The sequence below is a fragment of the Paralichthys olivaceus genome, chromosome 7, assembly GCF_024713975.1.
Source record: "Paralichthys olivaceus isolate ysfri-2021 chromosome 7, ASM2471397v2, whole genome shotgun sequence".
Lineage (NCBI taxonomy): Eukaryota > Metazoa > Chordata > Actinopteri > Pleuronectiformes > Paralichthyidae > Paralichthys > Paralichthys olivaceus.
The window spans coordinates 19,218,380-19,243,800 of record NC_091099.1 but is presented as its reverse complement, the minus strand read 5'-3'; the positions used below and the strand labels follow the sequence as shown (position 1 = coordinate 19,243,800).

The window sequence follows — 25,421 nt, the reverse complement described above, 5'->3', positions numbered from 1 at the left end:
GTTGCCGTCTCTGTCCCAAACCTCCCGTTGCCTTTTTCTGTCAGTCTGTGTCTACGGTGCGTGTGTGTGTGTTCTGCAGAGTGGGGGCTTTTCTGTCCCTGTCCTGTGGGGTTTTTAGGTGATGAATAACCTTCGGGCCCAGTAGTGACAACTCTGCTCCTAATGACTAAATGGCTGACTGAATGGCCTCAGTGGAGAAACTGCAGAGCTCTGGGAATGCACACACACAACATGCTGTTAATTGTGACATGCATCTCTGCATTAAACACAGGAGGACACATCCAGAAATGCACACGATTATGGTACACATTACTCATACTGTGAGGGAGGGTTTGTATTTCCTTTTTCCTCCCTGGTAAAAGAAACATATGACAGAAGTTATTCCTAAATATCACGGATACAAGGTTTGATTGTATCGAATTACTGTGGCCAAAGCTCTGATGTTTGGGAGGCTTTGAATTTCATCCTAGATCAGATCAGTCCAAGTGAATGGCAACAAGTCTCTTTTTTAGTTTTATATTTTCCTTCCCAGCTCTAAGTCCTGTGAGGCTCTTCCAAAGCAGTTGGAGTGGGAGGCCGGGGTGGAGCTGGAAGAGGGAGCAAAGGACAGAGATGGATAGAGAGAGAAGGAAAAGGAGAGGCAGAAAGGAAGCAAGGAGACGGGAGAAACAAACAAACTTTTGAAAGAGAGAGAGTGAAAGAAACAGTCCAGTTACAGCCTCCAGTCAGCCAACTGGGCTCGCTCCAGTTTCTTAGGGGCTCTGGAAAAAGAAGCCATCATCTGCAAACCATCATCCCATGTCCACACTTGGACCGGCTTTCAGCACCTGTCACCCGTCCCATCAGCATGACAGGCTCAAACAAACGTCCAAAATTAATCACACCATTACAGTTGAACACATCTTCCTCTCACTTTTCCTTAACGACAATTAAAAAATATCACCCCAGAAAGGGGAGTTTTTTCTCCGCTCGTGTGTTTTTTTCCCCCCCTTCCATTCCTTCATTCATGTTTAATTGTTACGAGACTCATGTGTGTTCCTCTGCAAAGCCGTCAAAGGTTCGGGTGCGGTTTACAAGCCTTTTAGTCATGGTACAGTGAGGGAGGGCAGTGCGGTTGGTCGTTTCATTGCTGGGTTGTTCCCAAGGTCCTTCTACACTGTTTTGCTCAGCCTACAGACTTCTTACTTTAGACTGTGACTCTCTTTGGATGCACACATCCCTTTGAGATTTGTTGAGAATTAACCATTAAACTGCCACATGAGCTGCCACATGTTGTAAGGAGTGAATGTGAGTTAAAACACTGATCCTCAACACACTCATGGAGTATTTTGTTTCATGGGGATCATGGATTGCAATGTCAAAGTCATAAAGTATTGTGAACATATTTCGAAACTACATATTATATTCAGTCGAATTAATACATTTTCCCTCTGGTTTATCTTGTTCCTCATGTGATAATATATATTTTGTAAAAGACAGTTATTTGGGGACTTTTGTATGAAACAAAAGTGTTCGATTATTTTTGATTATAAGATTAAATCGTATCCCCAATTGTTGGGCAGCTCATGATTTCGATGCTCAGTGAAATATTTCCTGGTACATCAATTCAAAGCCATTTATAAGTTAAAAAATAAGCTTCTTCTGAATTTGAATCAGTCTGAGCCATATACTGTACTTGGATGATGCATCTCCACTTCCTCCTATTATCCAGAAATGTATCCCCTGTCCAGAAACTTCCTCTTGCACCAATGACATCATGGAGCAAGAGGAAGTGCAGTAGCGACTGAGTTAATGGAGCCGCAGTATCAAGGACATCTGATATCTCCGCTGATATCTGAGCTTGACCAGTCATGGGTCAGTCTCATCTTTCAATCATGATGCTTCACTCCATTTTTATAGCCTGAAATAATAAATTAAAACCAAACTTAGTGGGAAAATATTTGTGATAAGAACTTCCTGAAATAACAGAAACAATCTTTGTAGAAAACTTATTTGACTTAACAGTTTGATTCATGTTCCTTTCACTAACATAGAAGAGGCGGATCATATGACCTGTTCACTTTTAGAGAGTTGTCATGTCCATCTTTATACACAAACTATGGCCTGAGCTAATGTGCTAAGAGGCTAACATGATCAAAGTTACACTACTGAGCTGAACTTTGGCATGTTAGCATTTTCAGGATTTAGCTCAAATACGGAGCTATTAGCATGGCTTTAGACTGGTACATGTGTCTTCACAGTATTGAAGTATTTCAGCCGTACTTTTCATTTTTTCCAAAAGTTTAGCTTTGGACACAAGCTGCATACTATAGAATAGTATCAACTAAAGTGAGTTTGGCTCTGAATGCAACTAATAATGCAGGAGGCCTACACTCCAAACTGTACCTGAACCCACCACTGTGCAGACACACAGACCACACCATGCCCCCTGTGTAGATATGGTGTCTTGATCTGTCACTTTAGCCTGTGGTAGCCAAAACCTACACTTACATTGATTGATTTTAGTGGTATTAAAAGAATCAAAGTCAGTCCACTTTAAAACTCTTCTTGCCTGACTACCATAAATAACAGCCTTGAAGACATGAAGGATTTTGAAAGACACTACTGAAGGGTCTTTCAGTGCAAACTTCTCTGAACCAGTTTTACTGAGAAGAGGGAGGTGTGGGGATGGTGAGGTTAAACATCCTCTGTAGTTTCTCAATTTCTGGCCAAGGCAACGTCTTTGAGCCCTCCAAGGAGATTTCCTACGCCTCCAACTGTATTCTGGATGACTTGAGTTGTTGTTGGACTCTGCCGATTCTGACAAGATTGGATCTGTCTCATCCTTGACTGATAGCAAGAAATTCTTACACAAGGGAAAAGGAAATGAGCAGCTTCAATAGCCATTCCACCTTCAGTGAGCTGCAGCAGAACAGTCCTCTTGTGAAGATGAGTGCCAGCCCGAGTACTACGAGGAATTCAGAATAAAGAAAACTCTTTTATTTGTGCTGGCAAGAGGAGCAGGGAGGCTGCACTGCACTTCTGTGTTTCGTCCAAATGCAGGCTATGTATATCATTTTGGGCTGTTATTAGTCATTGAAAAACAAAACAAGTTATTTAGGAGCTTTATCATGTCTCAAGCAAATCATTTTCATGTCTTTCATGTCTCCAGAGAGACCCCCTCGCTGTTGATTTGAATTTAGAATTCTGTTTCTAATTTTATACAGTTTGATGGAAAAAGAAAATGCACTCAAAAGCTTAAATGTTGCTAAATCAAGAACCTGGTGTGTGCAGCTTTTGTGCAGCTTTGTGGTTGTCTCTATTGTACTGTATTGCATTGTGCAGTTTTTCCATGCTGGGTGTTTCCATGGTTTTACTGTGTTGCAGGTGTGTTTATGGTGCAGCAGGTGCTGCTGACTGCCATGCTGTGCAGCGACGGAGGGAGGGTGTCATGGCCAATATACGAGGGAAAGAACCACTCACACATGGCGCTGGTATACGTGGGCCTCTGGAAAATCCATTTAAACACACATACACACACACACGGCCTGACACACACTGACAGCGAGTACTGAGACACGCACATAAGTCACATAAATACACAAACGCATGCATGAGGAGAAGACACATGTGGATAAGAGGAGACAAGTTTTAGCTTCACATTCAAAGAAACCGCACACACAACGACTAGGTCTCAAATACTGGCTTGTTTATACATGAATGAAGCTGAAAGTGTATTTTCTCAAAGAAATATATATGGTGAGAAGGATTTTGTGCATGAAGACTGTGATGAAATACATCTTAATGTCCTATTAATATATCAAAGTGACCTCCATCAACTGTTTAAGTATATAATTATCAAAACTGTCCATCAATTTGCCAGTTTTTCAGTTGTTGGTTATAACTTAAAATTTCTACATATATACTTACGTAACACTTAGTAATTTCCATCAGTCATTGCATCAGACAGGATCTCAGAGCTCTTTTTGCCTTTTTCTCTCCACTTTTTTTCCTTTGTCTCTTTCACTCAGTGTGAAGGTCACTGCAGTTAAGAGTTTCCTGTGCTCTCTGTAGGGGGCACTCTCCCTCTTCTTCCCTCCCTCCCTTCCTCTGTCATGTTTCTGTCAATCCATAAATCCACACACAAACACTTTGACATCATCTCAACCATTTTTCTAGATTTTTTCAGTCATGTTTTCTACTCATTTCTCATTTTTCTCTTTTTGACAGTCACAAACACTCACACCTCACAAGTTTAAACAGCAGAGATGTCAAAGGCCTTCCTTTAACTAACTATTGGTGGGTTACATTAGTCGACAGTGGGATGTATGAGCATGTCTCAAAGACATACTTCGGTCATGGGGAGTTGCTTGAAACTGTGAGCCTATGAGACCCCTCCCTTCTTATTTTGCGCATTTACATAGATAGACTAACACACACTCGTGCTTTTCTTCTCCCGAGTTTTCCACTCAAATAAATCCCCAGCTCGTTATCACAGAGCAACAAATATTTACGTCTACCCTAAATCTCAGAGAAACATTCTCATGGCCTTCCTGATTGGTCATGTCATCCACAGCCCCTCTTTGCCAGCACAAGTTCATTTTTAGCCATGAATCATTGTCCAGTGAGACGCCTTTACTGACTCTCCATGAGTGCCCATGGGGCTTGTGGGTAATTACTATATTTACATCCCGGTAGATGGAGCCAGCCTGGCTGTCACCTGGGTAGCTAAGCAGGTATTCCTGTGGTACTGTGTAATTTTCATTTTATACCGAGGGCAAGCTAAATATTTGCATTCCACTGCCGGACGAGCCTCCCCCACAAAATGCGAACTCTCCCACTGTATAAAACTTCCAGTGACTCTTGGCCAGGCCCCCTGAGAAATGTTGAGGTGTTTGTGCCCCCCCCCCCCAACCTGCCATTACACCATCAAGGCTTTATGTCACAGGTTTACGTGAGAAAGTGGAAACAATAGGGCTGGGGTGATGTATTTGTGCATATACGTTTGTGTGTTCTAATGTGTCAGGTGTAGTGGACAACTCCACAAAGAGGAGAGGAAGAAAATCACTTCCTCTTCAGACTTTGATGTCGAGACTCATTTCCTGTCGTCACAGATCTTAGAAAGATCAGGGAAGAGGAGAAAAAAAACGAGCTGCCTTTGTCTTGGCTCGAGGCCTTTCTCATTACACGAATAATGGTGATTGTGCCAGTTGGGACTGTGTGAGCTGCAAAATCATCAAAGTTGCAGAGACTTCCATATTCTAGTAATGTTTATCTGAGGATCATTTTATGAATGACTACTCTGATGAGGAAAAATGTTGTAAGTGCTCAATATCTCTTCACACTGTCATACTATTTGTTAGACACACAGCTCCTCAAGGAAGACCAACATCTACATTTAAAACCTGTCAGTGTTAATACTGAGGCTGAGAATCTTTAACTGGCCCCTCAGGAGTAAATGGGAAGGCTCTGTTATTGTTTCCAGAGAGGAAATAATCCGTTAACAGTAGGATGCGCTTCGCTGGTCGCCTTATTTATTTTCTTTCAGAAGCAATTAGGGTCCGTTAATTAAGCCCATAAAAATTCAAGCAGAATTTTGTGCTCCGGGTGCAGCCATGGCGCTCGACCGGGCACGTTTCTAGGAAGTGAAATAAGGTTTAATCATTCATTGGAAATGGAAAAGACGAGTCATCGGGAGAGACCTGGTCTCAATCTGTGAGGGAAATTCATTTAAGTTGTGCCTCGCCTTAAAGGAAAACCACTTTGGTAACACTAAATTAAAATGTGAAAAGAAAACATCAAGGCCCGCAGGGTAGATTTGGTTACTGTTTCCCTTGGGCCTTCATCAGGTCAAAAATGCGATTTATCCAGGAGTGGATTAAATGTTTTACATTCATGCACAATTTCTGATTCAATAAGGTGCACACAAGTAATATCTTGTTTACTGTTAGCTCTATAGCTTTAATTCAAAGCCACACACCATGGTTCCTTGTTCAAGCACATTGTATACTTCAAAAACGATTAGAAAATAAAAATTCATAAATTGTCATGTTAGTATTGTTTGTAAGCAACTTTCTTTTTCTTGTTTCTTCATTTGTTTCTTTTTTAAGACTACGGACAGGACAGCTGGTGCCAGTGCCCCCCTGGCTCGCTAGGTGTTTCCTCAAATACATATCCTGTGATGTTGTGTGACTTTCCGAGTGAAACAAGACACTTAGCAGCATGTACCAGTTGGCTTGTCTGTGATATTGAACTCCTCACTTGTGACAGCCCTCAACCAAACATGACGGGAGAGTCCACAGATCTGCTTCACCAAGTCTGACGTGTCTGTGCCAATAGTTTGAAGTGTCAGTGTGTTGTTGTGAATCCTTGAGTACAGTACTCTGCATGCAAACTGTTTTTTTCTGATATATTGCTAACATATGTGTGCATGGATTAATAATACCGAACATATGGAAGTACGATTGTGTGTGTGTGTGTGTGTGTGTTTGTGTGTGTGCGGAGTTGTCTAGGGATCAGCACACCTGTAGGTGGGTGTTCATTACAGTAGGCCTGAGTGATGGCTTGGCCTATGGGAGGTCGTTGTTCATTGTCATCTGCCTTCACTTAATTAGCCCTCACTCACAGGTCAGAGGAGACTGCGCACACACACGTGCATGTTTTTAGGATTTAGCCTTGCACTTCATATGGGGCCAGGGGATACACACGTGTGCACATGTATGCACACACACACGCGCACACACTCAATAACACACTGTATCTACACCTCCTTATGACCAAAGCACCTGTGTATAATTTTAAGACGGATTAGACTGGCACCGCCTGGCCCTTGTTTCATCGATATGTTGAAAGTACACCTCACTAGTTGTTCAGAAACAGCAGAGTGGCATCAAATGTCTCCCTGTTTCCATCTCCATCAGGGATTTTCTCTCCAGGAGATTAGCATTTGGGTCATTACTGGAAATGCTGTAAGCAGGCGTCAACTGAGCTCCACTGCAAAAAAACAATTGGCAATGGATTGTCCACTTTTGATACATTCTAGACTGAATACACTTGCATAAAATATGCATGAGTGAATGTTGGGACACAGGGATTGAATGTATGCTGTACATACAGCAAAGTGCTTTTAATGACAAATAACTGCTAATACTTATAACTTTCCCTTTACTCAAAAGTTTAGATTGTTGGTATTCTTATATATATACACATTCTGATTCTCATGAAAACAGAGAAAGTACATTTTGGTTCATTTTTTACAGTGTAGATGCTGCTGCAGGTCGCTCTCTGTGGCATGTGTGCTGGAGTTAAGCTGCTTATTAAATGACATCGCTATACTCCACCTTGGGCACGGACCCACTTGGCCTCCAGTGAGTAGGGATGAAAGAGCGCGGAAGGAGCAGTGAAGGAGAAAATAGAGGGGAGAGAGTGTGTACGGTATTATTTTGAAAGGACAAAATGTGAATAACATTCAGTCACAGAAGTTACTTTTCAAATTCAGATCAACATTCAAACAATGACCGTATCCCCAAAACTGCAGAAACAGAATTTCACACAAACAGAGGAGATTTGCTGAAATACTAACACAAAAATAATTCATTTTGACACATAAATATGCTAGACAAGATAAACAAAAACAAAGACTGTTATTCAAACATAACTTTACAGCAAAGCCACGCAAGTGTGTGTGTTTTTAAGTGTGTGTGTTTGTGCAAAATAACACACGAACTCATGGATGGTTATTGACATGATACATTTTTTGGGTCAAATGTCAAGAGCAATAAATTATGGTCCAAAACCAACATTATCCAAAATACTTATTTTCTAAATAATGATTCCGTGTATGCCTGTTTTAGCCTGGGCACATCATGTGCATGACACAATAATAAAAATCAATCAATATATCACTATATATTGATCAGGAATTAATTCACATCCTATCAGAAGTCAGAAAATGACGTGTGTTCATGTATTTTCAAGGTATCTCTGTATCTTATGAACTCATAGACACGAACCAAAGTTTGTTTAGAAAAAATGATCAATGATCATATGGTAGGAACCATGTCATCCTGATGTCATTATAAAAATGACATCATACAGTGTAGTAATGCAGTAACTTTTGCAACGTATAACATTAGAGTAATCTACATCTTATTTAGATTAACCAATCATTCATCATCATGTGGTGTCATGATGATGTCCTCATGAGATGGCATTATTACAATGTTAAAAATGTAGCACTGCCTGATTGAGGTATACACAGTAAACTGATTGTATCATGCTGACTTCCTCTTTACTGGCAGCAGGAGAAAAGCAGAGCTTTTGGGGGAGGGGGGAGGGGGGTAGTGGGTTCTCCCAGCTAATAACATTCCATTTAGTGGAGTCAGTAGTATTTATGCTCTTTGCTCCCTAACTTACACCCATCCACTCCCTTCAACTCCGCTCACATGTGTTCTGGCATTGCTCCGGGGCTGGGGGGGGTGGTGGAGGACGGGGAGGAGGAAGAGGAGGAGGAGAGGGTGGGTTTGTGGAGCAGGCGGACTCCTCTAGCTCCTCATCGCTTCCCTCTTTCGGACCTGTCAGGCAGGCGGCCAGGGAGTAATGTGGAAATGTGGCTGGCTGGCGTCGACTTGATTAAGTCTGTGCACGTGTCTCTGCAGAGAGGAGACCCCGGGCTTAATCACCCCTAGCCCTGACACTCTCCTCCTCCTCCTCTGCTCTTTCTCTCTCACTCACTTTTTCTCTCCATATCTCTTTTTTCTTCCTTTCCTCTGTCTTCTCCTTCTCACTCCTCCCAAGGCAGAAGGCAGGATTTTTTTCCTCTCTGGCCCCCCCCCCCTCCCGCCCTCTTTTTTTTTGCTGATTTTCGTTTTTCATTGCTTTTTTTTCTCTCCTGCCCTCCTCGCTCCCTGTGTGTAACTGACTTTTCTTTTGTTTGCGCAGGCCCTTCTTTCACTCTCTTTATCTCGCACTCTTTCTCCCACTGCCCTTTCTCTCGCTCTTTCCCTTCTCTTGCACCACTCCCCCTCAACTCCTTTTCTTTCTCTCTTGTTGTTTCTATGTGCTATGTGTTCGAGGTCGTCTTTGTGTGAGCATGTGTATCCTTATCTGCGAGAGGAGCGTTGAATACACATGAGCTTTTGTTTGTGTTATATGTGAGGTTGTGTTTCCCATGTGCACCATGCAGCGGTGGACAAGTGCCACTCTTACACCTCCTGCACCGAGAGGATTTCATCTGTGAAATATCCTCCCTCCTGGACTGGCTTCAGGCCAACTGTAGCATATACAACCCTTTACTTTACATGTGGGTCATACTGAGCTTTTACCTGTGAACCTGATGAGTTTGTGGCTCAGGTTGAGCCAAGTTAATGATTAATATATTCAGAACGGAGCTACTCTGCCATCTTTAAGGAAATACTGAACACAATATGTATCTCCACTATTCAAATGTAGACAAGTGAAGTGGGGACAGCTGCAGGTATCAGCATTGAAGGCAAAAGGATAAGAAGTTATGTTTCCTTCATACATTGTAAATACCCACCCCCCCTGGGAACCCCTGTTCTTAATCAGATGGTACCCTCCAGCACCGTTTGGCCATCCAGGGTCTGACAGCGGAGCAAGTGCACAGCAGAGAGGAAGCAGGTGACAAATGATCCATCGTCTGTGTTAAACACTTTTTAACAATAAATAAACAAAAAACCATTCATGTTGAGGCCAGTCGCTCTGTCGCTATTTTAAAATACATAACATGTATTACACAATCCCTGAATATATTCTGCTTTGTCGGACAAACAAATCGTTACACTGACAGACGCCTCAGTGCAGGCCTTTGCCGTGTGCATGTCTAAGAGTGTGCGTCTTACTTTAAAGGTCCCGGGCTAACCCTGGGACAAGGAGCAATTCGGATTGAGTATCTTGGCCAAGGACACTTCAGCATGCAGATGGGGAAGACTGGGGTGGAGGAAATTCAGGCATGTTTAGGGAATGAGTGTGTGAGTCTGTGCAACTTGATGCAGCTTGATTGAATATAAGAGGACCGTTAGGGCCCTGGCAGTGGTGCTTTTGTGCTGAACTGATTGCCATTTTAGTTTTTTGATTGATTGATAAATGATTGATTTTATTTTGCATGTTTATGTTTGTAAATTTCAAGGTCAGAAACAATCTTTGGGTGCTAGTTTCTGTCTGGTAGTAGTGGCGATGGCACAGCTTTAGTGGGTTTTCCAAAAGCAACACGCTCAGAGACAGACTAATGCTCTCTGCATATTGTCATGAGGGACTTTCCCATGCTTACCTACACTTCTCAGTACACACATTTATACACACACAGAGCCTGATGCCTGCACTTGTAGCACCAGTACCTACCTGGAGTTAGCAGGCTAACGTGGCACCATCATCATCCTCAGCAGCAGAGCAGCAGCAAACAGATGCAGGGCCTTTGCTTCATCCATCACATGCTGTCGTTATCCCAGTGTGCTAAATGATTCTATTAGCGCGTCACGCTGGCCCCTCAAAGCTCCCACTGTTCCCACCTCCACAATGTGGTTCCAGCAATCCAGCCCATGCGTTGATAATTTGCCTTGAAAAATTGGCCGAGGACAAGCATCCAATTATGGCTTTGCCCCCCCGTTCCCAGCGCCTTGTTTCAGATAACCGCTCTCATAACCGTTCTCTTTGAAAACAGGACGAATCCCGCTCTTCATTTTCTTCTCCTCCTTATTTTTTCTTTATTCAGGCAGTTTTTTTCTTCCCCATCCCCTCGTAGCCTCTAACTGTTTTTTCTGTTCGATGTAAACATTGCTGACACAGCCACTCAGTGTTGTATCACTCCAAGGTTAGGTGAAGCATGTTGACAGATATCAGCTGTATCTCGAGTTTAGTTTAGTATTATGACAAATAAATGCCTCTGAACTTCAGCCTGTCATTTACTGCTCTGGGCTGCGAGCCAGCGTGTCTGTTTTTCCTGTCTGTCAGCGTGGAGCAGTGTTGGAAGTCATTTTTCATCATTTTCATTACCCTGGCTCGCAGACTGTATCATGTCATTAGGTCAGTGTTGTTAAATCCTGGTAGTATTACATCAATTATAGTAAATTGTGCGTGATTCTCTATCTCTGTGTCATGTTTCTGAGCTAACGTCCTCTCTCAACAGTTTGAATAATTTCTTAAATCCATAAGACTGTTTGACATATTATTGCTCTAATTATTGGAATGGAACATATATATTCTTTGGCGTTTTGTTTGGATTTGGTGATTAGATTTATCTCCTGGAGTAATAAATCAGATGCTCAGTTCACCGTGTTCTGTTATGAAGGTTGGCAGCCGCTCCTGTTTTCAATGTCCCAAATGTTCTGGCTATTGTTTGTTGTCCCACTCAAATTAGATTTCCAGATTGGCTGATCTGGCTGCTCACTGTTGTATAACTTGGAAATAATAACACAAATATCACCCAAAATGATTTGAACCCACACTGGAACTGTTTTCAAAAGTTCAGTGTATCAGTGAAAAGTTTAGACAACAAATACAAAATGTTTTTAAATTCATGTCAAAGTTGGTCATACATTTCATTTCCCTTTTAGATCATACTCACACGACACTGAAATCAGCTTAAATCAAGCTTATATATATATATATCAAAATGTTGAAATGACATGGGCAGGATTTACTGCTGGATAACATTTTGCACATCAGTACGGCTGTGGGGCCTCAAACCATATTCAGATTCATTTTGAGACAGTTGAGCAGTAGCACTCACAACACAGTACTCAACCAAAAGTTTATCATTTTCAGAGAAGCTTAAGGGCAATGATGCAGACCCATAATTCACCCTGACGCACGCCCTCTTGCATCTCATCTTACCGGAGAACGTTAGGAGGGTCAATTTGACCAATCATAGACCCTGCTGTACCCACGAGTCCTCTTATCATCTTTCAACTCCTCCTGGGCCTGTGAACTCTCAGTGTACAGTCATCCGATCCCACTATAGGAGCAAGCAAGAGGCAGTTCCTGAACTTGGGACTGCGTACACACTCGGAGCGGTGGGATCATAGCTCGTAGCCTTTCAAATGGAACAGTGTCACCCGTTTTGTTCCTTTGCTCTCTATGCACATAAACATATAGAGGAATTGATATGGGGCTGTCATTTGTTCCAGTCACACGACACCACACTGAGCTCAGCTTTTCCTGCTGAAAACTCAAAATTGACCCTTGAATGTTTGACCGTTTAAGGTTAGAGGATAATTCTGATGTATTACAACGGGGTGTAGTTAACATAAATGTGAATATATGGATTGTGCTAACTTTGCATTGTCCATCTCTGTCGAAGAGATTCAGGAAAAGAGTGACTCATGCAAAATTACCTGTTTGTGTTTGTGTCTGGGGCTGTGTTGTCTGGACGAGCAAAATCTGAGACATTTGGAAATGAAGATGCAATCACCTGCATTTACTGATTGGTTTGCTTATCAGTCGCAACTCAACTTCCAGTGGTGAATACAAAATGTTGCAAACACTGACTGTCAATAACAGTTTCACCTCATTGTTGGTCCAAGAAAAGAAGTCCCTTATCTTGAATGTTGGGTGCAGAGAGAGTGTGAGTGTCTACCTGCGTGTTGTATAATTATGGTCCAGGCAGGGACAGACATGGAGACAGAGGGAGTGTGTTAATTGTACAGTAGACCAGTAGCGGAAACTATTAAAGCAGGTCTGCCAGGACATTCTCAGCCTCATCTGCTGCCATAAATACCTCCTCCTCCTCACTACTACTTACTTACTACACTTACTACTGTCACCACCACCACTCCCTCCAAGACTGTCATCTCTACACTTCTACCTTCTCTTCTCTTCCCTGTCTCAGTTTCAGCATATTATCAACTTTGCAAGCTGACGATCCTCTCCTCTCCTCCCTAACACTAGAAATGCTTAATTCGTACCTTCCAGTAATGGTTTTACTTACAAAAAACACCAAACACATTGAGATGGAAAAAGAGGAGAATAACTGGAGATGGCTGGAGATCTACTTGCTTTAAACTATGTGTGCAACAATTTTCTGCATCTGTTTGGTGCGTCACTTGTCTGTATCCTCGGGAATGCCACGTGTTTGCAAGATGCAATATGCACAATAGGGGCAGTGTAGAGACAGATACTTGTCACTGTCAAAGACATTGTTCAAGAGCCACACACTTTTCTGCCATGGTCTCAGAAACAATCACAAGCTAACTTTCTCCAGTGTCGCTGTGTTTCTTATTTACAGATCAAATTAGGAAGTTCTGTATGATCTGAGTTCTGAGGTATGCCCTCTAGTGGAATACTCCAGTAACGTGTACTACATGTGTCGTAGACTAGCAACTATATTAACAATTACTACGCAAACATGTGACTAAAAGTCACAATTATATCTACGGCTTAAGGCTATTGATCAAGACTCTAAGTTGCTTCATTTAGTTAGTTTACAATGCTGCCTTTACACATTTTTCTTCTGCTCTACTGCTTCTTTCTTACTTTCTATTATACACAAACAGACACACATCAAATGCTATTCTGTCATTAGGGAGGCCAGCCAGGCCTCTCATAACTGAAAGTAGGAACAAAAAGCCTGACCACTGTAGAAAGACCTAATTAAACAGCAGTCTTTAAGGTCAGCCAGCCCCCCACTGTAGCCTCAACCACACATGAATGAAAGAATAATGCTCTTTTGAAAAGTAGCAAAGTTTTATAATCTGAACCCATTGGCTTATGAAAGGGAAGCCCCTTAGCTAAGAAGGCCCACGGGTCACCCTCCACCTCTTCCTTTCTCTCTCTCTCTCTCTCTCTCGCATGTTCTTTTTCCCCCTGTTCCCTCTTCTCCTCCACATCTTCTTTGTCCTCCTGCTTCGTCCAGAGCCAGGGTTAAGCCAGGCTGAACCTGAGCAGGTCTGTGACCGCCACCTCCATCTAGCTCTTGCTCCCCCAAGGGCGAGGTGGTGCCAGTAGTCCCCCAACATACTCAGACACACAAAAGCACACATGAACAGCCATCTGTGTTGGCATGATCAACCACTGGGCTCATGTGCTTGGATTATCAGAGAGCTATGAAAGAAAGAGAAACAGCCAATTTAATCCAAAAGTGGAGCAGAGAAGAGGGGGTGGGCTTGGTTGCTTGGGACCCTCAGTGCCAGGGGTTATCCCAAAAAAGGTTTCAAGGGTCTAGAGTCCCCCCCCTGACCTCACCTCGCCACCCTCCACCCTAAAAAACCTCCCCACCCCACCCAGGAGCGGGGACCCCCCGACTGGCAGCAATAAATAGATTCTTTCTCTAACATGCCTAATCCTGCTAAACAGCAACAAATCCTATTAGGCCATGAATTATAAATCCTTCTTGGCCACCTCACCCTCTCCTCCCCCACCAGAGAAACCCAATCGCCCTCCTGTCTTCCTAACGTGCACGCGCACACCCACACACACTGGATCTCAAGAATGTTTGGTCCTCACACGAAAGGAATGTGATTTTGTTTGATTTTCATACGCCAATATGTACGTCTATATATGAGCCTTTTTGCTGTGTTTAAAAATTGAGGATTTGTGTGTGCAGCCCTTGGCAAGGCTCACTACTCCCCTCTCTTCATCCTGAATAACATATAGATAATGTAAAGATATACAGATAACATTCAAAGTGTTACCAGAGAGAGGGGTTCTAACTGTAGCTTGGTTCTTTTGCAAATCACGGCAAGAAGTGGGTGTGAAAACTTCAGAAAGTTACAGACACACCCATGTATAAAGCAAATACGACAGTTGACCTGATTTTGGTCCTCAACAGAAGCTGCTGAAACATTTTAATGTGGAGTAAAGTGGTTGCCTGACCAACCAACCAACTGACTGTCCATCCCTGGAGTAATGCTGTGACTTTAGTGACTCACCATAGGTTAAACACGGAGACTAGAGGAGGGTCTGGCCCCAAAGAGGGGGTCGTTAACCCTGAATCTATGTGACTCTCTAATTAAGCTCCCTTTGAAGAAGCCATAGTCTCTCTTTAAGCTACACCTGAGGCCTCCAACACTAACCTATAACCCTAAATTAGACTGGCCACATCTACAAGGCAACTATTGTCCACACCTTTTTTCCCCCCTCTTTTATATCATTAATTTGTGAGAAAATAACTGTACTTTATGTTAGAACCCATGGGAACTAGTATCCTTAAAATGTTTCCAACTAAACTTTCTGTCTGCATTTTACGGATTACATTCTTAGCTCCTTGTGGTATTCACACCCCAGTAAAAGGCGTTTTTTCCCACGGCTGCACTTTTTCATTTTCTCGCCTATCTAACTGGAAACCTCTTCGCCCAAATCTCTTAGTTAATTTGGCAGTTAGAGTTGTGTCAGGAGGAGTTCACCAGTCATTAGTGCACTTGTGAGAAGTGCTCTCCTCTCCAATCTTCTCCATGCGTGGTGGGAAAAAAAAACTGTGGCTGTCTGTTCTCCTCGAATAATGACATGTTTTGAGAGTTGCCGTCATTAACATTAAACATGGGTGGGACTTTTCTGAGGTCACCGGGATGTCAACCATGTCTAGAGAGGAGATATTTTCATCGGTGGAATACTCACACGAGCCTATTCACAAAAATCGTTGACACTTATAAATATCGTCTGACTAATGAGCCTGACTCACTTAAAATAAGTGCATTATTGCCTAAAAAATTGACACAAATGTTGAATAATTTCCTGTGTTGTAAAGTCACAGAAAGTGGGGGGAAAAAACTGTATCTGCCACTTCATCTGCATCTGCACCAATATTCACCAACGTTATGTGAAAATCATTTCAGTAGTTTCTGCATAATCAAATAAAGCAACGAACACAGTTGAAAACATGAGCTCCTTAGCAGAGAGAATGATACGTCACCACAAATCATCTGCTCAGTGACCATTGGTTTGTCTCTTTTCAATACAGTTTTTCAAATTCGAGAGAAAACAGTTATAGCCTGTATATACGTCTTTCACAGTATACAGTCGCTTCTCTGTGTTTGCAGGAGGTGATGGTCACACAGTGAATTCACAGTATCTTGGGCGTTTCTCTCTTGTTTTCCCTCCCTCTATAGCCACACACATCAAACATGGCGTGCGCTCTCTGTTCTCTCTTTGTCATCAGCTCCTAATGGACACTGGGCTTTGATGTGGTTTGGTTGCTGCTTTTGTCTCCAGCATGTCTCGATCAGCGTCTATTGATCTGGTCATGGGGGGGAAACATGAAAACAAGTGGAGCAGACACACAAGGAGATGGGAAACTGTTTTATCAGAAACCAAATTTAACCAGCTGCATGATGCTCCGTGTCGTGAAGTTAAACTTTTTTTCAGATTAATAATTCTGAATATGACAGTAAATAAAAAAATATTACATCAGCATTATGAGAAAATTATTTTACAATACCAGACAGAACGATACTGTGAGCAGGGGAATACAAACATAGAAGAGGGAAAGTGCTAGTTTATATATTTGCAACTATAACAATCAATGATTTGATCAATGTTAACACGTACCATTCACACAGTTTTGTCCAAAACCCTGATTTATGCTTATTTACTTGTTTGAGAACAGAAAAGTGTGTAAATGAGAACAACTGCCTGTACTGAGTCGAGCAGAATTGAGGTTAAAACAGCTGAGAATCCAGCAAAGTTACTGGGTTGGGTTTTTCCATTTTCATATGCTCAAGACTTTTTCAGACCTGGCCAGCTTACCACTGGAAAACCTCCAGAACATTAAGGTGATGGGCGGCACCTGTGCAGAGGATGCTAGAGGCAGGACATGACAAGTTTTTTGTTTACTGCTCATCAGCGTCTGTCACGTGTTAGAAACCTCATCAGCACACCCATTCGTTCACATTCAGCCCCTCTGGATAATTTCAGAAGAATATCTGGAGTTCAATGCATGTCAGTTGACATGCAGGTTGTCTTTATCTTTTAACTGACCCTAACGTTGGCTGTGATGCGTCCTCAACGGAAAGAGAACATTTTACAATTTTAATTCTGTCTATTTTTTCATTTTGGACAGAAATCCTGACAAAAGTATTTCAAGTCCTTTTCATTTTACGTCCTTTTTCCTAAATACATTTTCAGACTTAGACCACATTCTGACTAAGACCAAGTTTGTTCTTCTTTCGTGCAAACCACTGCAACAGCTGGCTTCATCAGACAAACCCCTCCAAAGTGACAGGTCCACATTGGGGGAATTTCTTCCATTAGAAACTTCAATGAAGCCCATTCATTTGAATTCCTCACTGAATGGTGAAACTTGTCTGTTACGATACAGCGTCTCAGCAGAGCACCCTTATAATTCTTACCACGACACCCTCTGGCATGCCATCACTTTTAGATCAAACATGCTTGAAAGAATGTAGTCATCTTATCCTTCCAAGATACGATAAAGGAATGTCTGTTATTGCAGAGAACAGAAGACGAGCACATCTCTTTGATGGACCAGTCACTAGTCTTAAAGCTTATCATTTCACACACACACACACACACACACACACACACACACACACACACAGGCCAGCTGTCTTGCTGGGTCCCTAACATCCCACACATTGATGTCTGCAGCAGCTTTCTCCTGACTGACTCCGAGGTTATTGCTGGGCACCATGGAAGCACAGGATATTTGACAGTCCCCTGCCAAAGAAAGAGTAGAGGGGGCGGTGAATGAGGGAGAGTTGCCATTGACAACTATGAGATCTCCAATGTGACCATCTGAAAATGAAAAAAAGGAAACGTTATTAAGAGAAGTGTCCAGGGGGAGACCATGGGGCTAAATCTGTCACAGCTTTTCAACAGGGGGACAAGGTCAGTTCATGACTCCATCAACAATAGCTTGCATATGATTTCTGCTGTTGAGCTAGAAGTTGGGGTTTAATCCGCAGAGGACTGAAAAGAAATACACACAGCCAACCTAACTGTAGAGAATGAATCATATGGCGCCGGACAATGAAAAGAATATTGAACTTGTCATACGTGAGATCTGAGCTATGCTGACTCACGAGGACTGCACAGATGAAACTTAAACACAAAGAGCAGAAGAGACAGAACAGGGTGAATTAATAAGAAGAGTCAGAGCCGGCAAGATTTTGAAGGGCAGCATCAGTCTCTGTGTGTCAAATGTTTGGGGGGGGTGTATGTGGAGGGGTTACTAGAAAAAAAATCCTCATCTACGATGGAGAGCAAGAAGGTGGTGGTGGGGGGTGGTTAGACTTTTTTCCACCCAAAACAGGGCCTCACATTCTTTATGCATGGTATTGTTTGTGTGCATTTCCTCCTATAGCTTGGGTAGGCCGAGCATGGAGGGCAGGAAAAAAGACAGCGGCCCAGACGCACTTTGATGCTCAGGTTTTATGGTCTCATGTCAATGCATTGTCTGCTAAGTCCTTTTGTTGTTCCTCAGCCCTAATTAAGACCTCAGAGCGACTTGTTGACTCCACAAAGACCCTTGTTTGGGGAGGGGGAGGGCGGCGGCGGCGTATGTGTTTTCTGTGTGTCAAGGGTGTGTGTGTGTGTGAGTGTGTGCATGTGGGTGTGTCTGCTTTGACTGAGACATGACTCGAGAGACGTGCTCAAAAACAACACATGCGTTACCCCATACAGAAGTGTAAGCGCTGACGTACAAATGGAGGCATTCATTATTTTGTTTGCGAGCCGTTTAAGTGGAGAAGAACTTATCTGTGTCTGCAGTCACGCTCAGGGTAGCAGCGAAGAGCACTTACTGCACACGCACATGCAAACACACAGAGCATTCAGAAACAGCATTTGAGCATGTTATTATGCACAGCATACTATTATATGCTCCAGACAAGTGTGTGTAAAAGTGGGCGCCTGGAGTCCCAACAATCATTTTTATGCTTTCTTCCACATAATTGTTTTCATTCCCTGTTTGTGTCTGTCAACTTAAGCTGCTTTTACAGTGGCCGAGATTGAAAATTAAGAAAACACATGCAGATAGAATAAACATGTGCAAATTAAGACAACAACTTTGTCAATTTGACGACACATGCGCTGCAAAAACTCACAACATATGTAATTACAGAACCGCACTGCAAGTATCAAAAACGATGCCGGAAAAGTGATGAACCTGGCTGTAGTTCAAACTTTGTATACACACACACACACACACACACACCATCTCGTGGCCCACCAGCTAACTTTGATGTCTTTGATTCCAACAGTGGGCTGAAAGGTCATTTGTCTTACCGCACGTGAAATAAAGGACAGATAAAGAAATGGGCACAAAAACAGGGAGCAAAGAAAAGTGAGCAGAGTGTTGCAGGGCAACAGGAGTGTGAACACGGAAGGAGGAAAGACTGAGAGAAAGCTGAATTTGCACTTATAAAACAGTGATTTGATCAACATTAATAAGGACCATTCACAGTATGAGCTATGGCCAAAACCCTGTTCTCAGTTGTCTGACTATAATTATTGAAATAGAGGACAGACAGAGAAACAGGCACAAAAACAGGAAGCAAAGAAAGAGAAGAACTGTTTTTACTTTAGGAGCTTTTTTCAACATGTACTTTTATTGCTCTTAAATTATGCAGATTATTGCAGCCTCACCATGTCGGAATAAAGAGTTGTCATAAGAAATCTTTCTTCAGCATTTTAACACATTGAAACTTTATATAGCATCATTAATATATGATGTTTATGGAGCTTCCTATATGCCCTTGAAAAAACAGTATAATGAAATAGTAAGCTTCTCAGATTCTACTATTTGACTATTTGTCAGCTCTATAACTTCTGGGGTCCTGGGACATTCAAATAAAACCATGATCACTGACTGATGAGGTTGAGAAACCCTATCGCAGGTTATCAGACTTTGTTGTACAGTCTTAAGTGTGTGCATGTGTGTGAGCATTCATGTGTGTGTGTGTGTGTGTGTGTGTGTGTCTCTAAGTCTGCACTCAGTATTTGTGTATTTTTCAACCAGTGAAGTCCAGTCACTCAACAAAATTTCACTCTGTGTTTTCTCATGATCATTTCCACTCGTAGCATATACATCATCCCAACATGCTGCTGTCACACACTGCACACCCAAGGACATGTTTCAGCAATTTCTGACAAATAAACCGAGTGAGTGCGTCCCTGAAAAAACAAACATGAGTGCACGCCACACAATCACCGCGATTTGCAAGTACGAGTCTCTGTGTGTGTGTTTTTTGCATCCAGCGGTTTCTGTTTCAGTGTTTAGCTCCATACCAGTGGGTTTTCCTTTGTGTTGACACAGATGTGCTGCTTTGAGCCGGGGGGGGGGGCATGTGTTGTTGGGCTCATGTTGATGCAAACTGAGTCTGGTTGTCGTTTTTTTTTAAATTTGCACCAGTTTTCATATTCAGAGCTGTGAGCGTTGAGGCTCAAACAAGAGCTCAGGCGTTAATTTGTGTTGATGAATATTGTTGTAGGTTAAATGCAGATTTTTATGAACATGAATGCAGATATGTCAATCCAGAGACTATAGAGCTGCAGTCGATCAACCGGAGCAGCTTAAAGTGGCACCTGTGAAGTCTCATTCTGTAAAACATCCTCTGCTTTTTCTGTGGAAGGAGCAAAGTACTGGTGCTCGCTACCTGATCGCTTAAACTTTACTGCAAACTTCACTATTTCTGAAAGAGCCACCAAATCCTGGTTCTTTTAGCAACAAACTTGCACAGATACATAGTCTGTAATGTTTTTATGCACTCTTTATTTATTTTTCTCTATCTTTTATCCCTGTTTTTAACCCAATGTTTTCATGAAAATTTGCATCCAATAGAAACACAATGATACGTGCATTAGACAGCTGACAGACAGTTTGTCTATTGCTGTTTTCAGACATGAACTTTAGAGAATGTCCACAGAATTGGGTCTGGACTTTCTGCAGAGTTTGCCTCTTCCACATGAAAACACAGCAGGAGATTCTCCACTCACAATAACATTGAAATCTGCTGAGCATTCTGGTGAGGGGTGACATACACACATAAAGCTCCTCCGCAGTTCAGTTCATGTCTGAAAGCATCAGATAGTTTATCTATGTAAAGTGTATCTGTCCCTAACAAAACATCAATATATCTATAAAAAAAAAACATGTGTAGCCTTAACCGCTTTCCTTTTAGACTAAATCTGTCTCCCTTTTCAAACGCAGGTTGTCCCATGCCCAGAGGTCAGCTGTAAAAGTCCTCCGCAGGATGCAGTACTTTGTGGCCAGGAAGAAATTTCAGGTAAGCGAAAGAAACACAACAGAGTAGAAGAGAGCCAGGGAGCAGTAAACACAGAGATACAGAGAGACAAACAGAGTGAGAGAAGTATTTTTTGTGTGTGTAGTGTGTGTGTGTGTGTGTGTGGTTACAGGAAGAGGAGGGGGAAAGCCCCAAAGGCATTTATCAGCTGCGGCGGCGCTGCTGTGCATGTGTTCATGTGTAGGTGCGTGTTTGTGTGTAAATGCCTGCAACTTGCACCTGCATGTCTACTTTGTGCTCACTTCAGTTCAGGCGCAGTATCTTGGGAAATCAACCAACCTGTCTCTGGGGCTACAGTAGGAATTCACTTACCGTACTGCACGCTCACAAACACAGCAGAAACTACATGTGCACACACAGCAGGATATGGCCTCATGTAACACTGGAGTCAGCAGAAATGTGCAAACTTTTTTGTGCAGTAAAATAAAAATGATCGTGTTTGAGACATCGTTTTCATGCTGCATGTTATTGCAGAGTGGTTCCTGTATATTCTTACCATCTCCAAGTGTTCTGTATGTTTTCAATTACTGCCTAAGTGATGTCAGCTGCAGGGGCTATACTTTTTATGTACCAGGGATACCCTAAAGAGTTCACTGGGTTCTTTGTGATGTTGCTTGTGTCAGTGTTGCACTAAACAAAGCTGTGAAAGGAGCTTAATACGATTGCTTTACATCGGCCATGCACTTGTCGGCGTACACACGCAGACGCATGCACAAACACACACAATGAGTTAAGAATGCCACGCACGCATGCACACAAACACACACACATACAATGAGTTAACAATGAACCCTTTGCACCCAAGGGGGTTGGGGATGTTTTCAGGGACCAAGCAGCAGAGGCTGTGGTTGACAATGGCTTTTGTGTCCCCGTGTGTATGTGTGTGTGTGTGTGTGTGTGTGTGCGTGCTCATGGATCCACAGCAAGCACGGAAACCCTACGATGTGCGGGACGTGATTGAGCAGTATTCCCAGGGTCACCTCAACATGATGGTCCGCATCAAGGAGCTACAGAGAAGGTGGCGTGTTTAATGTTTGGTGTTTCTTTCTTCTCTTTCCTGAACTTTTGTCATTTGTTTCAAACCTTTATTGTTCCATTGTATTTTGCACCATTACGTTGGAAACCACCACATATAGAAGAAGGAAGAAGTGAGAATGGAAAACATATATTTCCACATGTATAAAACAATATTTTTAGTTGAATATTCAGGCTTTATTAGGTGATATTGTGTACATGTTTCTTTTGCCTGTGAATTTGTGCCTCTATTTATCTTGCCCATTACTGAAGACGCTTTCACACAACGTTGTCCGATCTGGAGTGTAATAACAGGTCTGGAGATGATTTTGACCCAAACAGGTGGTCTTGGTCACACCAAACCATGGTCGACTTAATTTCCTGTGCAACACTTTTTTGGACAGTGCAGACTTTCAGTCCAATTTCAAGACGTTGAGACAGCATTAAACGATAAAAGAAGAAGCTGAAGAGAAGCAAAAATGAGCAATCAGATTGCAAGACGTACATTCGGGAAACTACTACCCTTCATATCACGGGTGGATCCAGGGGTGGTACCTGGGGGGAAGTGGCCCCAGCTGCTATTCTGATGTGCACCTTACTAAATTGTGCATGAAGGTTGGACGTATAGTTTTCCCTCTGAGTAAATTGTGGCCACTTATGGCCCCTAATTTAGAGAAAAGTAGATTGGCCACTGTGTCCAACAGACAACTGCTGTGTGACAGGTGCACGCCTATCCAGAAACCAATTAATGTCTTAAACTTCAACTTCAACTTTACTGCCCCCAAGGGAAAATTTGTTTTGCAGCCGGGCATAATAACACAAACTGACAGGAAACACAGACTGTGGCACAAGAAAAAACATTACAATGCATAAATACATAAAGACATCAGATAACAACAGAAAACTGAGAGATTGTAAAACCATCAATAAAACCGTCATCAGGAGTGAACAGGAAATGTCTAGGTCATCATTAGAACTGAATAGTTCGATGGTCTGAATTATAAATCTGTATCTTCTGCCTCAGGGCGTTAGCTTAAGTTCAGCAAAGAGGACTAAGTCTCAAGTCTTAGCTGTAGCTCTCTTACCAAAGGTGAGAGACAGGTCAGGTAACTTAATGACAATGATCTTACCAGCAACATGAATGATGTGTTGCAACTTACTCACACACCAAAACAATTGAGCCTCCTGGGGAAGACGTTGCTGTGCTTTTTGACAAAGTGCTTCTGTATTTTCATTGAATGTTTGTTTGTTATCGATAACAATTCCTAGGTACTTATAACTCTGGACCTCTCAATTGATAGCAATCTGAATTGCTGGATATGACTTTCTTCTAAAATCTACGAACTTTTGGTTCTTCTGTCTTTGGTTTTTCTGACATTTCATTTTATAAAGGAGATATCACACCACTCAGTAAAATCATCCACCTCTGGGACAGCTACTCCGTCCTCCCCCTGCAACAGGCTCACTATGACCATGTCCTCTGATAACAGAATATGTCTGCCTGGTTGGGAACTTCTGCAGTCGTCAGTGTACAAGATGTACAAGATGGGTGAAAGGACACAGCCCTGTGGCGAACCAGTGGAGGAGAACAGGATGTCAGAGCCATGTACTCTCACACACTGGGAACTGTCCACAAGAAAGCCTAAACTCCATCCAACAGTGCCAGGGCACAGGTTCAAATGAGAGAGCAGTTTATTGGATAGTATGTGGGGCTGAATTGTGTTAAAGGCAGAGGAGAAATCTAAAAACAATAAATGTGCATCATCACAGCATCATCAACCCCTTTTTTACTCCTATAGGCAAACTGTAAAGGAGCCAACGAATCCTCCACAGCCCCGACGATCTTGATGAGCTTTTCAAATGTCTTCATAGCCAGTGAGGTCAGGGCCACAGATCTAAAATCATTAAGGCCCTAAGGGGACATGTTCTTAGTTACTGGCACAAGTTCTTTTCCACAGTGTAGGCATCTTATGCTGCTTTGAGGAACACTTGAATATGTAATGGAAAAGAAAAGATCATTGATCTGCTCAGTGTTTAAGTAGATGACCAGAGATATTGTCAGGGCCAGGGCTCTTGTTGGTTTGGCAGAGTCCTGACATCTTAAACATCAAATTCAAGTTGTGCAGTGTAAGGGTTAATCTCATCTGATCAACTTAGTTGGATAAGATAAAAACTATTAAAATAATCAGCACCTTCTTGTCCGATTTAAAACCATCCAGGTTATTATTCCTTTTACCCTTACCTGTCGTGACTCACATACCATTCCAGACACTTTTTAAATCATTGCTATTGAAATATTGAGTTTGTGTTTATGGGCAGACAGTCCACATGACAACAGGTGACAATGTGTCATACAAATGTCTTATGTGTGCTCCCTAAATCTTAATGTGAAACCAAACTAACCAGATCAAATGTCAACAATGGAACAAAGACATGAATGGACCATGGTCCTTAACTGAACCGATGTGCGTCATGAAACAAGAGGAAGAGAGAGATGACTCCTTTACGAATGTCTCTTTTCAGCTTGCAGTCATTTTGCAGCTCTTAATGGTTTCTGTCAGCTGCGCCTTCATCATTCTCCTGTCCGTACTGTTGCTCTGGCAGATAGGAGCCTCGCTGCTCTCTGATTTGTTACACCTTGTTGCACTTTGTTGAGCTGTAATCAACTCCAGTCCTCGCTAAAGTAAAACCTTTCGTCCTCTTCTCTAAACCTTTCTGCTTTTTTCTAAAGTGATTTTCTTTCTTTAAACCACACTCTCCCACGTAGGAGGTCAGTTAAATAATAATTTGGGTCAAACTTACGTAAGTGTGTCACCTGGACCTCATAACACCAGTACCTCAACTGAACCATGGTAATGCACTGTGAAATCTTTAAACCATGTATCAGTATATCAACAGAACACTGAACTATTTGTGACTGTAAATTATAAGTAATCATCTGCAGTTATAATACTGGTAGACTCTTTTCATAAAATCCAACTTGTTGACAGATTGTTTTGTAACCCGAAAAAAGATTTTTACTGAAATCTGAAATTTGAAACTAAAGAAAAAAGACAACATCCCAGAACTGGCGTCATCTGACTCGTCTGAAAACACTGCAATAATGCAGCGGCCGCTTTGAATCAAATGTGTCACTGGTATAAATAAAAGAAAATTAAAGACATGTGGTGGCTGTGATAAAAATCCACCCTTAATTTGAGGTGATGAAAAGAAGAG

The 25,421-nt window shown here is 42.3% G+C and overlaps 1 protein-coding gene across 3 annotated transcripts in view; it reads left to right on the top strand.

Moving 5' to 3' along the window:
* The window catches only part of kcnq1.2 (potassium voltage-gated channel, KQT-like subfamily, member 1.2), a 188,104-nt gene that overhangs the window by 87,041 nt on the left and 75,642 nt on the right, over positions 1 to 25,421 (top strand). For all 3 annotated transcript variants that reach the window (XM_069529029.1, XM_020079206.2, XM_069529028.1), the window contains 2 exons: positions 21,098 to 21,173; positions 22,115 to 22,209. In XM_069529029.1, coding sequence (XP_069385130.1) covers positions 21,098 to 21,173; positions 22,115 to 22,209 — 171 coding nt within the window. The remainder of the gene's footprint in view (positions 1 to 21,097; positions 21,174 to 22,114; positions 22,210 to 25,421) is intronic.